The 16,646-nt window shown below is 50.6% G+C and overlaps 1 protein-coding gene across 1 annotated transcript; it reads right to left on the bottom strand.

Moving 5' to 3' along the window:
• Nucleotides 1-1,153: 1,153 nt before the first annotated feature.
• LOC147090586 (uncharacterized) lies at nt 1,154-16,646 on the bottom strand. Its single transcript, XM_085977076.1, has 5 exons — nt 16,461-16,646; nt 8,291-8,513; nt 6,658-6,752; nt 3,804-3,953; nt 1,154-1,938 (listed from the first exon to the last, which is right to left on the bottom strand). The coding sequence occupies exons 1-5, from the start codon at nt 16,644-16,646 to the stop codon at nt 1,498-1,500; spliced, it is 1,095 nt and encodes a 364-aa protein (XP_085833202.1). The 3' UTR covers nt 1,154-1,497.

Raw genomic sequence — 16,646 nt, forward strand, 5'->3', positions numbered from 1 at the left:
AATGGCCTACTCCTGCTCCTATCTTCTATGTTTCTATGTAAAAGGGTCTTAGGAGTTGTCAGGCTTTTTATTAGAGAGCTACAGTTTAAGCATAATCAGATACTACTACATGCGATTGAAACAGATACAGTAGACATACAACCCGTGACAGATGAGGGCGATCTTTGGACCTGGAACGGAACGAAACGACCGGACGGACGGTGGGGGCAGTACCGTGGTCTCGGGTGGATTCCTACAGTCTGTGGCAGCGGTCACTTCCGTTGGGTCGTCCCTCGAGCTGTTGGGCCGTCAGCCAGCATTGATCCACCTCAGAAGTTAAACTTGACCAAGGTGTTAGGCCGTAGCCTTCTCGGGGAAGCCTTCACCCCTGACTGCCTGTTTTCCTCTCTCGGCCGCCTGTTTTTATACCTTATTTCGATGGGCTGGTGGATACCTGGTGGCAATAATTTTTACAAGGGAGTGGCTACCTCTGACAGCCCCCTCCCAGCCTCGTGAGGTCATTTTCCTCCTTATCTCTGTTCTGAAGGTCTTGTTGCCCTCTCGTAGACAGCTTGTTTATCCTACAGCTCTCGGCTGCATCACTAGCTATGCCCACTCGAAGGCCTATTTCTGGGTTCTGGCCTCATATTTCAGCTCTCTGTACAACTCCTTTTCTGACATGACTGGAATCCTTCTGTGCCATCAACTTAGACAAACTGCTGATCGCGGGAACCCGTAACAGACTATTATTTCTTTCAATCCACGATTTCTTACAGAGGGCAGACGGGGTTTAATGTCTCATCCGAAAGACGGCACCTCCGACAGTGCAGCACTCTCTCAGTACTGCACTGGGAGGCGTCAGCCTGGATTTTTGTGCTCAGGTCTCTGAAGTGGGGCTCGAACCCACGACCTTCAGACGCCGAGCTGTGTGAACTGAGTCACGCCTGACACACATTCTCTCAACCTCAAGGTGGAGCGATGAAAATCGGGGATGCGCAAGAGGCCAGAACTGGAGGAGCGCAGAGATTGCGGAAGGTTGTAGGGCTGGAGGAGGTGACAGAGATCACAGAATCACAGAAACCCCACAGTGCAGATAGAGGCCATTTCGGCCCATCGAGCCTGCACCGACACATATCCCACCCGATCCCCGTAACCCCTACAACCATCACATATCCCACCCTATCCCCGTAACCCCACGTATTTAATCCCCCTAACACTAAGGGTCAATTTATCATAGCCAATCAACCTAACCCGCACATCTTTGGACTGTGGGAGGAAACCGGAGCACCCGGAGGAAACCCACGCAAACACGGGGAGAATGTGCAAACTCCACACAGACAGTCACCCGAGGCCGGATTCGAACCCGGGTCTCTGGCGCTGTGAGGCAACAGTGCTAACCACTATGCCACCGTGCTTGGGGGGGAGTGGGTGGGGAGGGCGGCTTGAGGCCGTGGAGGGATTTGAGAAGAAGGATGAGAATTTTAAAATTTGACCAGAAATCCAGCCAGCCAACATTTGCTAACTTGAGGAGAACCTTTGCCTTGGTGCCAGGGGTTTGGCACAGGATGCCATGTGATACCAGTGGGGTTTGGCACGATAGCACACGGTGTACTTCTCCAGGCAGCGGTAGCAGAAGTACTTGGCGCAGTTGCCACAACTGACGTATTTGCAGCCCCCGGCGTGGGAGACCAAGGCTTTGCAGTTGGGACAGGCTCGGACCACAGGACACCCGTTGACCGTCAGCCCCGGGCTGTTTATCTCGGGACAAGACAGCAGAAGCGCGACCGCGCTGCAGGACTTGTTCCCGCAGCTGTCTCCTTGCGGAGATTGCCCCTTCCATTCCCTCGTGCAGTCCCAGCAGAACCGATAGGGCTTCCCTCGACTCTCAGAACAAGCCAGGCACTCCACGCACAGGTTCTCCCGATCCAGCCTCTGCACGAGAAGACTGCACCCTGGACACTACAGGAAAGAGAGACAACGTCACAGTTATTCGTCCAACCGCTCCGCGCCCCCAGCCCCCTGCTTTTCCTGCAATTCAGCTACAAAGAATAATTGATTCGTGAGATGAGAGGGTTGTCCTATGAGGAGAGATTGAGTAGATTGGGCCTCTACTCTCTGGCGTTTAGAAGAATGAGAGGTGATCTCACTGAAACAGATAAGATTCTGAGCGGTATTGACAGGGTAGATGCTGAGAGGCTGTTTCCCCTGGCTGGAGTGTCCAGAACCAGGGGTCACAGGCTCAGGATAAGGGGTCGGCCATTTAGGACTGAGATGAGGAAGAATTTCTTCACTCAGAGGGTTGTAAATCTTTGGTACTCTCTACCCCAGAGGGCTGTGGATGCTGAATCGTTGAGTATATTCAAGGCTGAGATCGATAGATTTTTGGACTCTAGGGGAATCAAGGGATATGGAGAACAGGCGGGAAAGTGGAGTGGAGGTCGAAGGTCAGCCATGATCTTATTGAATGGCGGAGCAGGCTCAAGGGGACGTATGGCCGACTCCTGCTCCTATTTCTTATGTTCTTATTTAAAAATTAGGCAGAATGCATAACTTTGAAATCAGCGACACAAATCACTAAAAGTAACGACACAGGCCATAAAATAAGCAGGTTCATTTTCAGAGGGATAGCAGAGAAGTTATGTTGAACTTGTTAAGAACCTTGGATAGACCACACTTGGAGTACTGTGTACAGTTCTGGTCTCCATATTATAAAAAAGACATCATGGTAGCATAGTGAGGATATGGTAGCACAGTGGTTATGTTACTGGACTGGTAATTCCGAGGCCTGGACTAATAATCTGGTGATGTGAGTTCAAATCCCACCGTGGCAGCTGGGGAATTTAAATTCAATTAAATAAATCTGGAATTTAAAAAAAAAGCTAGTAATAGTGACCATGAAACTGCTGGATTGTCGTAGAAAACCCATCTGGTTCACTAATGTCCTTCAGGGAAGGAAATCTGCCGTCCTTACCCGGTCTGGCCGATATGTGACTCCAGACCCACAGCAATGTGGTTGACTCTTAACTGCCCTCTGAAATGGCCTAGCAAGCCACTCAGTTACACCAACCCGCTATGACAAAGTCAGCACTGTGGGGAGTAACTTCACCACACGGACTGCAGTGGTTCAAGAAGGCGGCTCACCGCCACCTTCTCGAGGGCAATTAGGGATGGGCAATAAATGCTGGCATTGCCAGTGATGCCCACATCTAATGAATAAAGAAAAAGATATACTAGAACGGAGAGGTTATACCTATTGGGAAAGATTGAACCAGGCTGGGGCTTTTTTCTCTAGAAAAGAGAAGGCTATGGAGGTCTTTAAGATTATGAAGGGGTTCGATAGGGTAGACGCAGAGAAGATTCTTCCACTTGCGGGTGAGACCAGAACTAGGGGCTGTAAATATAAAATAGTCATTAATAAACCCAATAGGGAATTCAGGAGAAACTTCTTGACCCAGAGAGTGGTGAGAATGTGGAACTCGCTACCACAGGGAGTGGTTGAGGCGGACAGCAGAGATACATTTAAGGGGAGGCTAACCTGAGGGAGAAAGGAATAGAAGGATATGCTGATGGGGTGAGATGAAGTAAGATGGGAGGAGGCTCATGTGCAGCATGGACCAGTTGGGCCGAATGGCCTGTTTCTGTGCTGTAGACTCGATGTAACAGTGTCACTATGATCAAAAGGATAGGAGCTGTGAGCACACAGTCTAAACCAATTCGAACCATAATGGCCACATTGCCCCTTCTGCCTTCGCTCGGGATTAAAGGGGCAAGGTCAAAACATAGCTGCACTCTCGGAGCGCCGGCCTCTCGACCTGCGGCTGTACCTTCTTGTAAGATTCGGTGTCGTTCTTCACCAGCTGCCAGACCTGCTCCTCGTAGTGTCGCCGTTCTTCCACCGTCAGCAGTGACAGGCTGCACACCTCTTGCCACGCCCATGCCTGCCCGCACTTTGGGCAGCTGATGTTGTGCACTCCCTGCAGAAAGACGATGCTTAGAAGCAGCTTTGCTGAGAAAAGGGTCGGCCAAGGCTATCCGTTTGCATCCAACAACAACAACAACAACTTGCATTTATATAGCGCCTTTAACGAGGTGAAACGGCCCGAGGCGCCTCACAGGAGTGTCACCGATAAAAATTTGACACCGAGCCACATAAGGAGATATTAGGGCAGGTGACCAAAAGCTTGGTCAAAGAGGTCGGTTTTAAGGAGCGTCTTAAAGGAGGAGAGAGAGGTAGAGAGGCGGAGAGGTTTAGGGAGGGAATTCCAGAGCTTGGGGCCCAGGCCAGCTGAAGGCGCGGCCGCCAATGGTGGAGCGATTATAATCAGGGATGCACAAGAGGGCGGAATTGGAGGAGCGCAGATATCTCGGGGGGTTGTGGGGTGGGAGGAGGTTACAGAGATAGCGAGGGGGCGAGGCCATGGAGGGATTTGAAAACAAGGATGAGAATTTTATAATCGAGGCGCTGCTTAACCGGGAGCCCATGTAGGTCAGCGAGCACAGGGGGTGATGGGTGAACGGGACTTGCATAACAATAACTTGCATCTCTATCACGTCTTTAACGTCGTAAAATGTCCCAAGGCGCTTCCCAGGAATGTCACAAAACAAAATTTGACACCGATCCACTTAAGGAGCTCTCCATTCGGCCCATCGTGCCTGTGCCGGCTCTTTGAAAGAACTCTCCAATTAGTCCCACTCTCCCCTGTTCTTTTCCCCACCGTAGCCCTGTAGATTTTTTTCCTTCTCAAGTATTTCTCCAATTCCCCTTTTGAAAGTTACTGTTGAATCTGCTCCCACCGCCCTTTCAGGCAGCGCGTTCCAGATCATCACAACTCGCCGCGTTAAAATAAATTCTCCTCATCTCCCACTTTGGTTCTTTTACCGATTACCTTAAATCTATGTCCTCTGGTTACCGACCCTCCTGCCACTGGAAACAGTTTCTCCTTATTTACTCTATCAAAACCCCTCATGAATTGGAACACCTCTATTAAATTTCCTCTTAACCTTCTCTGCTCTAAGGTGGACAATCCCAGCGTCTCTAGTCTCTCCACAAAACTGAAGTCCCTCGTCATTGGTACCGTTCTGGTAAATCTCCTCCGCACCCTCTCCAAGGCCTTGACGTCCTTCCTAAAGTGCGGTGCCCAGAATTGGACACAATACTCCAGCTGGGGCCTAACCAGTGATTTATAAATATATCATAGGCCAGCAGGAGGCAGGCCTTTTGGTTAGATGTGGACAGGGGGGACAGGCGGGGAGGCGGGGGGAATCAGAAGAGATAAAAGGCCCAATGTGTTAGCTGTGGCTCAGTGGGCAGCGCTCTCGCCTCTGAGTCAGAAGGTCGTGGGTTCAAGTCTCACTTCAGAGACTTGAGCACATAAAGCTAGGCCGACACTCCCAGTGCAGTGCTGAGGGAGTGCTGCACTGTCGGAGGTGCCGTCTCTCAGATGAGACGTTAAACCGAGGCCCCGTCTGACCTCCCAGGTGGATGTAAAAGATCCCATGGCCACTATTTTGAAGAAGAGCAGGGGAGTTATCCCCAGTGTCCTGGGGCCAATATTTATCCCTCAACCAACATAACAGAAAACAGATGATCCGGTCATTATCACATTGCTGTTTGTGGGAGCTTGCTGTGTGCAAATTGGCTGCCGCGTTTCCCACATTACAACAGTGACTACACTTCAAAAAGTACTTCATTGGCTGTGAAGCGCTTTGAAACGTCCGGTAGTTGTGAAAGGCGCTATATAAGGAGGATGTCGTGAAACTCCAGTACGATTTGGACAGGTTGGGTGATTGGGCAGAAACATGGCAAATGCACTATAATGTGGATAAATGTGAGGTTATCCACTTTGGTGGCAAAAACAGGAAGGCAGATTATTATTTGAATGGCAGTAGGTTGGGAGAAGGGGAAGTGCAAAGAGACCTGGGTGTTCTTGTGCACCAGTCGCTGAAGGTAAGCATGCAGGTGCAGCAGGCGGTTAAGAAGGCAAATGGTATGTTGGCCTTCGTAGCAAGAGGGTTCGAGTACAGGAACAAGGATGTCTTGCTACAGTTGTACAGGGCCTTGGTGAGACCACATCTTGAGTATTGTGTGCAGTTTTGGTCGCCTTACCTGAGGAAGGACGTTCTTGCCATGGAAGGAGTGCAGTGAAGATTCACCAGGCTGATACCTGGGATGGCAGGAATGACATATGAGGAGAGATTGTGTCGATTGGGCTTGTACTCACTGGAGTTTAGAAGAATGAGAGGGGATCTCATCGAAACCTATAAAATTCTGTCAGGCCTGGACAGACTAGATGCAGGAAGGATGTTTATGATGGCCGGGGAGTCCAGAACCAGGGGTCATAGTCTAAGGATAAGGGGTAAGCCATTTAGGACTGAAATGAGGAGGAATTTCTTCACCCAGAGAGTGGTGAACCTGTGGAATTCTCTGCCACAGAGGGCGGTGGAGGCCAGTTCATTAAATTTATTCAAAAAAGAGTTGGATATATTTCTTAAGGCTAAAGGGATCAAGGGATATGGGGAGAAGGCAGGGACAGGGTACTGAATTTGGATGATCAGCCATGATCTCATTGAATGGCGGAGCAGGCTCGAGGGGCCGAATGGCCTACTCCTGCTCCTATCTTCTATGTTTCTATGTTTCTATAAATGCAAGTCTTTCTTTAACAAGAAGAGAATACTCACCAAGCCCAGAAGGCTCTTCAAATTTCTCTTCAACTGTCTTGAAGTCCTGAAGTGTTCGCACAAGGCTCTGGTTTGTGAATTATCTGTCAAGGAGGCTGTGTTTTAGATACAAGCCATCTCTATATTATTAAAGGTCTTGCATAGGGCATAGACAACAACAACAACAATTTGCATTTCTAGAGCGCCTTTTTAACGTCCCATGGCTCTTCGCAGAAGAGAAAAATTGACATTGAGCCAAAGAAAGAGACTTTGGAATAAGTGACCCAAAGCTTCGTCAAAGAGGTAGGTTTTAAGGAGCATCTTAAAGGAGGAGAAAGAGGCGGAGATGTTTAGGGAGGGAATTTCAGAGCTTGGGGGCTCCGGCAGCTGAAGGCACGGCCGCCAATGGTGGAGCGATTAAAGTCGGGGGATGCGCAAAAGGCCAGAATTGGAGGAGCGCAGAGATCTCGGGGGGTTGTAGGGCTGGAGGAGTTTACAGAGATAGGGAGGGGGGAGGGCGAGGCCACGGAGGGATTTTAACACATGGTTGAGAATTTTAAAATCGAGGCATTACCGACCGGGAGCCAATGTTGGTCAGCGAGCACAGAGGGAGATGGGTGATAGACTTCCACTCTAGAAACATTATTCCCCGTTGTCACAATATTTGGTCACAGTTTTATATTTACCATTGTAACTTGCTATGTCACCATTTCTCATTTAATGTTGCTGTGCCTACTGTCACCGTGCAGTTGCAGACTGTGGCCACTTGGTGGCGCTGTGGTGTGGATTTCGGATGTCTGTCAACTGCGCTGCCACCTTGTGCATAAAAATAAACCTTCTATTCGTTTCATTGACCGCGGGCAACACCGCAAGGACTTACGAACTGGTATTTCAAGGTGGAATCTCTTCTACTTTTGAAAACTTAGGGGGAGAAATTGGGTGAGTAGCGCCACCTGTTAGCGCCTAAAGAGGCAGGCAGTGGCTGTAGCGCCACTGGCTGCACCTCCCGCGATATTCAGGAGGAGCACTAATGGTGGCGTTAGCCTGTTGCGCTGCGCCGCCACCGATGACGTCATCGGTGTGCGCAGCGCCCCATTCGTGCCCTGTTCACGATATTTGGTAGCGAACGCCGCTGTAGCGCCGTTCGCTACCCGCGCCCGGTTCACGGGGCCTTACCGTGCCGGCAGCGGCGCAAGTTAAGGTGGAGGTGCGGGGCGGCCGCTTTTTCGGCGGCCGCCTGCCAGCACCTCCGTCCCCGGCCTCCTAACCCCGCCCCCCCCCCGCGGCATTGCCAGCTGTTTCCCGAGAGCCCGGCACTTCTCCTTGGTGCCAGGCTCATTTGCCGGCACTCGCGATTGGGGTTCGCGCTGTTGCAAGCACCTCCCCCTTAACAGTGGGAGGAAGGCCTGCAGTACCGCAGCGTGCCGTGCCGCAGCGATAATCAGTTTCAGCGCCCTAAGAGGGACGCGGAGCGCCTCGAGCCTCGCCCCGTCTCCCTCGAGGGGCACTGAAACTGAATTTCTGGCGATCGGTATCACTCCGATCGCTGCGCTAAATCCTGCGCTCAGGTGACTTTTGCGCCACTTTGGCGCCCCAACCCAATTTCTAGGCCTTAGTTCCTTATGTACAAATTTCTTGCCTTACAACTTCTTACCCTCAAGGTCGCGACTCGTGACAGTTCTGTGGGCGTGAGCGGTCCTCATCGAGCCACAACCTGTGCGGGTCAGCTTGCTATTTGACTGTGGGTGCCATCGCAATTCCACCAGGCCAACACCCCCACACTTCCTGTTAGCGAGAAGGGGGCGGAAAACCCCCTGGATGATTTTTCCACCTCTCTCGGACGACCCGGTTGAACTGCGACGATCCCTGTTGCCTTCCTGGTTTCAATAAATAAACCCAGGGGTAGAACCTGGGGCTTACCTGGTCGGCGTGAGTCAGAACCTGATGCACCTGTGGTGCGCTTACCGAACAGGCCTGTGGAGAGGGTTGGAGGGGGCGAGGTGACTTCATTTGGTATTTGGGCTGATAAGTGGCAGGTAACATTCACGCCACACAAGTGCCAGGCAATGACTATCTTCAACAAGCGAGAGTCTAACCACCTCCCCTTGACATTCAATGGCATTACCATCGCTGAATCCCCCACCATCAACATCCTGGGGTTCACCATTGACCAGAAACTTAACTGGTCCAGCCACATAAATACTGTGGCAACAAGAGCAGGTCAGAGGATGGGTATTCTGCGGCGAGTGTCTCACCTCCTGACTCCCCAAAGCCTTTCCACCATCTACAAGGCACAAGTCAGGAGTGTGATGGAATACTCTCCACTTGCCTGGATGAGTGCAGCTCCAACAACACTCAAGAAGCTCGACACCATTCAGGATAAAGCAGCCCGCTTGATTGGCACCCCATCCACCACCTTCAACATTCACTCCCTCCACCACCGGCGCACCGTGGCTGCAGTGTGTACCATCTACAAGATGCACTGCAGCAACTCGCCAAGGCTTCTTCAACAGCACCTCCTAAACCCGCGACCTCTTCCACCTAGAAGGGCAGCAGGTGCATGGGAACACCACCACCTCCAAATTCCCCTCCCAGTCACACACCATCCCGACTTGGAAATATATCGGCCGTTCCTTCATCGTCGCTGGGTCAAAATCCTGGAACTCCCTCCCTAACAGCACTGTGGGAGCACCTTCACCGCACGGACTGCAGCGGTTCAAGAAGGCGGCTCACCACCACCTTCTCGAGGGCAACTAAGGATGGGCAATAAACGCTGGTCTTGCCAGCGACGCCCACATCCCATAAACGAATAGAAAAAAAAATAATGTAATCACGCTGTGGTCAGCGTTCCAACTGAACTGATGGCAGAGGTTTCAGCCATTGTGGCTCTGCCCTCTCAAACTCTCTCCCTAACCCACCCCCGAAAGCTTAGACAGGTACAAAAAGCAATCGTAAAGGCAAATGGAATGATGGCCTTCATCTCAAGCGGGGGCTGGAATACAAAGGGATGCTTCAGTTGTACAGAGACTTGGTCAGACCCCCATCTGGAGTAACTGCGAACAGTTCTGGGCACCGCCCCTCAGGAAGGACATACTGGCCTTGGAGAGGGTGCAGCGCAGATTCACCAGAATGATACCGGAGGGGGGGAGGGGGGGCTAACATGGTTAATTGATGAGGCTCGGTTGCATAAATCTTGCTTGTATTCCCTTGTATTTAGAAGATTGAGGGGTGATCGCGTAGAATCATAGAAATTCACGGGACAGAATGAGGCCATTCGACCCATCGTGTCTGTGCCGGTCGAGGTGTTTAAAATGTTGGCAGAAGGATTTGATACGGAGAAACTATTTCCTCTGGTGGGGGGAGTCCAGAACAAAGGGCCGTAACCTTCAAATTAGAGCCAGGCCGTTCAGGGGTGATGCCAGGAAGCACTTCTTCACACAAAGGGTCGTGGATATCTGGAACGCACTCCCCCAAAAGGCGGTGGATGCTGAGGGTCAATTGCAGCTTTGAAGACTGAGATCGATAGACTGTTGTTGGGTATCAAGGATTAGGGAGCAAAGGCGGGTAAATGGAGTTGCGATACAGATCGGCCATGATCTTGTTGAATGGGGGAACAGTCTCGAGGGGCTGAATGGCCTCCTGCTGTTCCTAATATTCCGATGATGTTGGTCACCGTTTCCCACTCTTCTCCCAGTTTCCATCGGCAGGCCCAGCCCTGTCCTATTACGGCTTGGGAAAGGCGCCACTTGGGATAGCGCGACCGAGCCTGCGACTTGCCAGGGCGGCGCCACGCGGGGCACCAGCAGAAACCGCCGGCAGCAGCGCCGCACCCAGAGACACGGGGGGTGGGGGGGGAGGCGGGGGGTTGGCGCCCACGCGAAGGGCCGAACCCAAGAGGACGACGCCGGTGGCGCACCGCGAGCTGTGGTTTCCGCGCGGGGCCTCGGGAGCGCGCCGACCGTCCGCCCGATCTGGGAGCCTTGCGAGTCACGGGACCTGCCATCCAGGAAACTAAACCGGCCCGTGCTCTTAAAGCAGAAATGACCTCGGTTCATAGAAAAATAGGAGCAGGAGTAGGCCATTCGGCCCTTCGAGCCTGCTCCGCCATTCAATATGATCATGGCTGATCCTCCATCTCAATACCAGATTCCTGCTCTCTCCCCATACCCCTTGGCCTAGAAATTCAGTGGCCTGCGCCACCAGTTTGCGCCCAAAGAGGGCACTCAGTGGCTTTTGCGCCACTGGCCACACCTACCGCGATATTTAGCGGGGCGCTAATGGCGGCATTAGCCTGTAGCGCTGCGCCGCCACCGATGACATCATCGGTGTGCGCAGCACCCCACTATCGCCCCGATGGCCATATTTGGTCGCGCCCGCCTCCTCAGCGCCCGCCGCAAATAGCGACCGGTACACTAGTGGCGCTAGTTAAGGTGGAGGTGCGGCCGGCTGCTTTTTCGGCGCCCGCCTGCCCGCACCTCCGTCCCCGGCCTCCTACACCACCCCCCCGCCCCCCGCGGCATTGCCGGCTGTTTCCCGAGAGCCCGGCACTTCTCCTTGGTGCCGGGCTCATTTGCCGGCACTCGCGAGCGGGGATCGCGCCGTTGCAGGCACCTCCCCCTTAACAGTGGGAGGAAGGCCTGCAGTACCGCAGCCTGCCGTGCCGCAGCGTGTGGCGCTGCGGCCCTTAGCGCGCCGATATTCAGGGTGAACGCCCCAAGCGGGGCGCGGGGAGCCTCGAGTAGTGGCCCGCTTCCATTTGGGGCGCAGAAACTGAATATCCAGATGGCGCAAGTGGCTCCGCGCGCAGCGGTAATTCCGGCGCCCAGGCGAGCTTGGCGCCCCAAACTGAATTTTTAGCCCCTTGTGTCTAGAAATCTATCTATCTGCTTCTTAAATATATTCAGTGACTTGGCCTCCACAGCCTCCTGTGGGAGAGAATTCCACAGGTTCACCACCCTCTGAGTGAAGAAATGTCTCCTCATCTCAGTCCTAAATGTCCTACCCCGTATCCTGAGGAAGGACGTTCTTGCCATGGAAGGAGTTCAGCGAAGATTCACCAGGCTGATACCTGGGATGGCGGGAATGATGTATGAGGAGAGATTGTGTCAATTGGGCTTATACTCACTGGAGTTTAGAAGATTGAGAGGGAATCTCATCGAAACCCATAAAATTCTGTCAGGCCTGGACAGACTAGATGCAGGAAGGATGTTCCCGATGGCCGGGGAGTCCAGAACCAGGGGTCACAGTCTAAGGATAAGGGGTAAGCCATTTAGGACTGAAATGAGGAGGAATTTCTTCACCCAGAGAGTGGTGAACCTGTGGAATTCTCTACCACAGAGGGCAGTGGAGGCCAGTTCATTAAATATATTCAAGAAGGAGTTGGATATATTTCTTAAGGCTAAAGGGATCAAGGGATATGGGGAGAAGGCAGGGACAGGGTACTGAATTTGGATGATCAGCCATGATCTCATTGAATGGCGGAGCAGGCTCGAGGGGCCGAATGGCCTACTCCTGCTCCTATCTTCTATGTTTCTATGTTTCTGAGACTGTGACCCCTCGTTCTCGACCCCCCAGCCAGGGGAAACATCCTCCCTGCATCCAGTCTGTCTAGCCCTGTCAGAATTTTATACGTTTCAATGAGATTCCCTCTCATTCTTCTAAACTCTAGTGAATACAGGCCTAGTCGACCCAATCTCTCCTCATACGACAGTCCTGCCATCCCAGGAATCAGTCTGGTGAACCTTCGCTGCACTCCCTCTATGGCAAGTATATCCTTTCTTAGGTAAGGAGACCAAAATGGCACACAGTACTCCATAATGCAGTGGAATTAGAAATGAAGGGCCTGCATTTCTATAGCGCCTTTCACCACCTTAGGAGGTCGGCCCCAAAGTGCTTTACAGCCAATGAAGTACTTTTTGAAGTGTAGTCACTGTTGTAATGTAGGAAATGTGGCAGCCAACAGCAAGCTCCCACAAACAGCAATGTGATAATGACCAGATAATCTGTTTTAGTGATGTTGATTGAGGAATAAATATTGGCCCCAGGACACCGGGGAGAACTCCCCCTGCACTTCTTCGAAATAGTGCCATGGGATCTTTTACGTCCACCCAAGAGAGCAGACGGAGCCTCGGTTTAACGTCTCATCCGAAAGACGGCACCTCCGACAGTGACACGCCAAGCAGCTAGCAATGGTCTCACCCAGTTGCTCTCAACCCAGGAACCAGACAGAAAGAACCTGCTACGGCCGATGTGCCTGTCAGGAATCTCCTCCCTCTTGTGGGAGAACGTGAGCAAGGAGAGTAGAAACAGTATTTAAGTCACTTACCAGCTGCACCTTCCAATCTGCGGGTGACATTAAGTTCCATTTCTCAAGATCGACACTCAAATGTTTAGCCTCTGTCACTACTTGTTCTCTGAAGCTTTCTTGCTCTTGGTACGGACTCCTACCTCTGACTTGAACCCACAACCTACTGACTCAGAGGCGAGAGTGCGACCCACTGAGCCACCCTTATACACACAGGCACACACACAGGCACACTTATACACACACATACACACAGGCACACACACACACACACTTATACACACACATACACACAGGCACGCACACACACACACTTATACACACACATACACACAGGCACACACACACACACACTTATACACACACATACACACAGGCACACACACACACACACTTATACACACACATACACACAGGCACACACACACACACACTTATACACACACAGGCACACACACACACACACACTTATACACACACACACTTATACACACACACAGGCACACACTTATACACACACACAGGCACACACACACACTTATACACACACACACACACACACTTATACACACACACAGGCACACACTTATACACACACACATGCACACACACACACACACTTATACACACACAGGCACACACACACACACACTTATACACACACACACACACACACTTATACACACACACAGGCACACACTTATACACACACACAGGCACACACACACACACATGCACACACACACACACTTATACAAACACACAGGCACACACACACAGGCACACACTTATACACACACACAGGCACACACTTATACACACACACAGGCACACACACACACTTATACACACACACAGGCACACACACACAGGCACACACTTATACACACACACAGGCACACACTTATACACACACAGGCACACACACACACACACTTATACACACACACAGGCACACACTTATATACACACACACACAGGCACACACACACACTTATACACACACACAGGCACACACACACACACACACACAATTCACAATTCACAATTCACAATTCAAATCGCTTTATTGGCATGATAAGTTACATCTTATGTTGCCAAAGCATCAAAATACATTTATGGTCTAGCACATAAACACACAGAGGCACACACACACTTGTACACACACACATATACACACACACACAGTAGCTAACAATTAGGAGTGGAACACTGGCTGATCTTTCCCCTCTCTTATCAAAGGCCATGGCGTGCTATTCAACTGTGGGGGCATCGCAGCCACGTCCCAGACTTTCTTCAACTCGACACCCATCTTTCCAACAAGGCTCGCTGGAAACCGATTGGGAGCAGGAGCCCTGGCTCACTCCCTCCGCCCCCCGCCCTAAAATCAGGGGCACTGAGGGCAACAGTGGCAGATTATAATGTGAGGGGAATTAACAAGTACACCTCCAACAGCATTTCAGTTCGAAGTTTTCATGGTCAGAAGCATAGAATCACAGATCTCTTCCTATTGGCCTCCAGCATTCTAAGGTTATAGGTTTCCTCTTAAATGCTGGCACCCTGGCACCACTATGTGCCTTCTATGTTGTACTTTGATGGTGTGTCAGAATTTGGGAGGTGAAGGTATTTATTTCTCTTTCTGCAGTGCTCAAATTTAGGTAACGCTGCCTTCCATTTTATTTCACCGTGTAATCCGACACAAGCAGCTTGCAATGGGCTGTAACCGAGACTTGCACTGTTTTAAATTTTGACGATTTTCTTCCATCAGCAAAACCACCAAAGAAATGAATGGCATAAATCGCGTCTTTTTGTACTCTGTTTACACTGCGGGATCAATGGATTCTGAGATCACAGCAACAATGGAACTACTGTACTGTGCAAGATTTGTACATCTGCAGTTGTTACGAAGTTGCATTCCCAAGTGCTGTTATTAACCAGTGACCATCCCAGTTGTTTGGACCAGTAATGGGAAGACAATGGCCCAGTACTTCGGGGTCCCAACGCGCGAGTACGGGCGGGGTACTCACGCGTGGACCCGATGGAAGTGCCGGTTTCTTGCATGCACAGCGCATGCGCGGGAAACCGGCATTTCCTCCAAGGGGTTCAGAGGTCCAACGTGTGCGCGCAGGACTCTGCGTGCACGCGTTGAACTTCCTTCTTTTTGACAGGTTTGCCCGTGTGTAAGGGCCTCAACTTTTTACGAATGTAAAAAGGAGACGTAAGGACTTGATTCTTTAAGGTAAGTGGTCTATTATTTAAAATTATAAAATTTTTTCCACAGCTTTATTGTTTTTAAGGACTTTACAGTAAGGTAAGTTTATTTTTAGACCCGATTTTTAAAAAAATTATTTGAATAATTGTTTAAAATCGTTGTTTAAAGTTATTTATAGTTCATTTAATTAGTGGGATGTTTTTTAAAATTTTATTTAAAGTTTAAGTAGTGTTTTGGGCGCCCGTAGTTTTCATGAGTTTGACAGTTCTTACTATCAAACTCATGAATGAAGTTTTCCCTCCCCTGATTGGCTGCACAGTGCTCACCTGATCCCAGCCGGCACATCGCACTAACTACGCCGCTGGATCAGGCAGGCACATCGCGCCGACATCTGAACCGGGCCAGTGACAGGAATTCCAAGCAGGCCCAGGCTTCAGCTGTCGGCGCGCCGGGTAAGTGCACGTCGGGGGCTTGCACGCGCGGCAAGCCCCCGAACCTAATTTCTGGGCCAATAGGTTGTGTGGACAGACAGAATAAAATGGCAGACCTGATGGCAAATGTTTCCAGCGGCAACTATTTATCTTTGCTGTCAGTGGCATTCAGAGACAGGAAATGAAACCACCTTGATGGATCGTGTTCTCTGCCTCGAGAGACATGTATACTGTCCCAGTTCCAAAAGCAGGCCTATAATATGAATGCAGTATTAGAGAATATAGCAAAATCTTTAAAAATCTGTACATAATTTCACGATAATAATAAGCCCTGCCATTTGAGAGACCATTAAAATGTTATTTCTTCTTAATTGGCAAAATAAAATGGAGGATGGCTTCAACTTATCCAGCTTTTAATTGACAATTCTGCTTCTCCTTCCTCCTCCCCCATAGACATGGACATTTTGGTATGTTAGAGCCAAAATCGATAGATTTTTGAATATTAAGGGAATCAAGGGATATGGGGATAGTGCAGGAAAGTGGAGATGAGGTAGAAGATCAGCCACGATCTTATTGAATGGCGGAGCAGGCTCGAAGGGCCAAATGGCCGACTCCTGCTCCTATTTCTTATGTTCTTATGTTCTTATTCCCGACTGCTGCGCCGGCTGAGATCAGTTGACTGGAAGCTGCCTGGCCCGGGATCTCAACGGGCAGTGCACTGACACGCCAAGCAGCTAGCAATGGTCTCACCCAGTTGCTCTCAACCCAGGAACCAGACAGAAAGAACCTGCTACGGCCGATATGCCTGTCAGGAATCTCCTCCCTCTTGTGGGAGAACATGAGCAAGGAGAGTAGAAACAGTATTTAAGTCACTTACCAGCTGCACCTTCCAATCTGCGGGTGACATTAAGTTCCATTTCTCAAGATCGACACTCAAACGTTTAGCCTCTGTCACTACTTGTTCTCTGAAGCTTTCTTGCTCTTGGTACGGACTCTGAAAATCCCCTTCTAATTTCACTTTCACTTGTAAAACTGCGAAAATGCCAGTATTGTTGTCTCGCAT

Source organism: Somniosus microcephalus, unplaced genomic scaffold, assembly GCF_052327205.1.
Source record: "Somniosus microcephalus isolate GS21.2 unplaced genomic scaffold, FLI_Smic_1.0 unresolved_chr4, whole genome shotgun sequence".
NCBI classification, from domain to species: domain Eukaryota; kingdom Metazoa; phylum Chordata; class Chondrichthyes; order Squaliformes; family Somniosidae; genus Somniosus; species Somniosus microcephalus.

Bases quoted from the DNA above. Each gene is read 5' to 3' on its own strand.
- LOC147090586 (XM_085977076.1), bottom strand. From the start codon at position 16,646: ATGCGAGACAACAATACTGGCATTTTCGCAGTTTTACAAGTGAAAGTG. The intron at 8,514-16,460 runs GTAAGTGACTTA...TATTGAAACCAG, and splicing joins CAGATTGGAAGGTGCAGCTG to GAAGGCAACAGGGATCGTCG. The intron at 6,753-8,290 runs GTAAGAAGTTGT...TCTAAAACACAG, and splicing joins CACGAGTCGCGACCTTGAGG to CCTCCTTGACAGATAATTCA.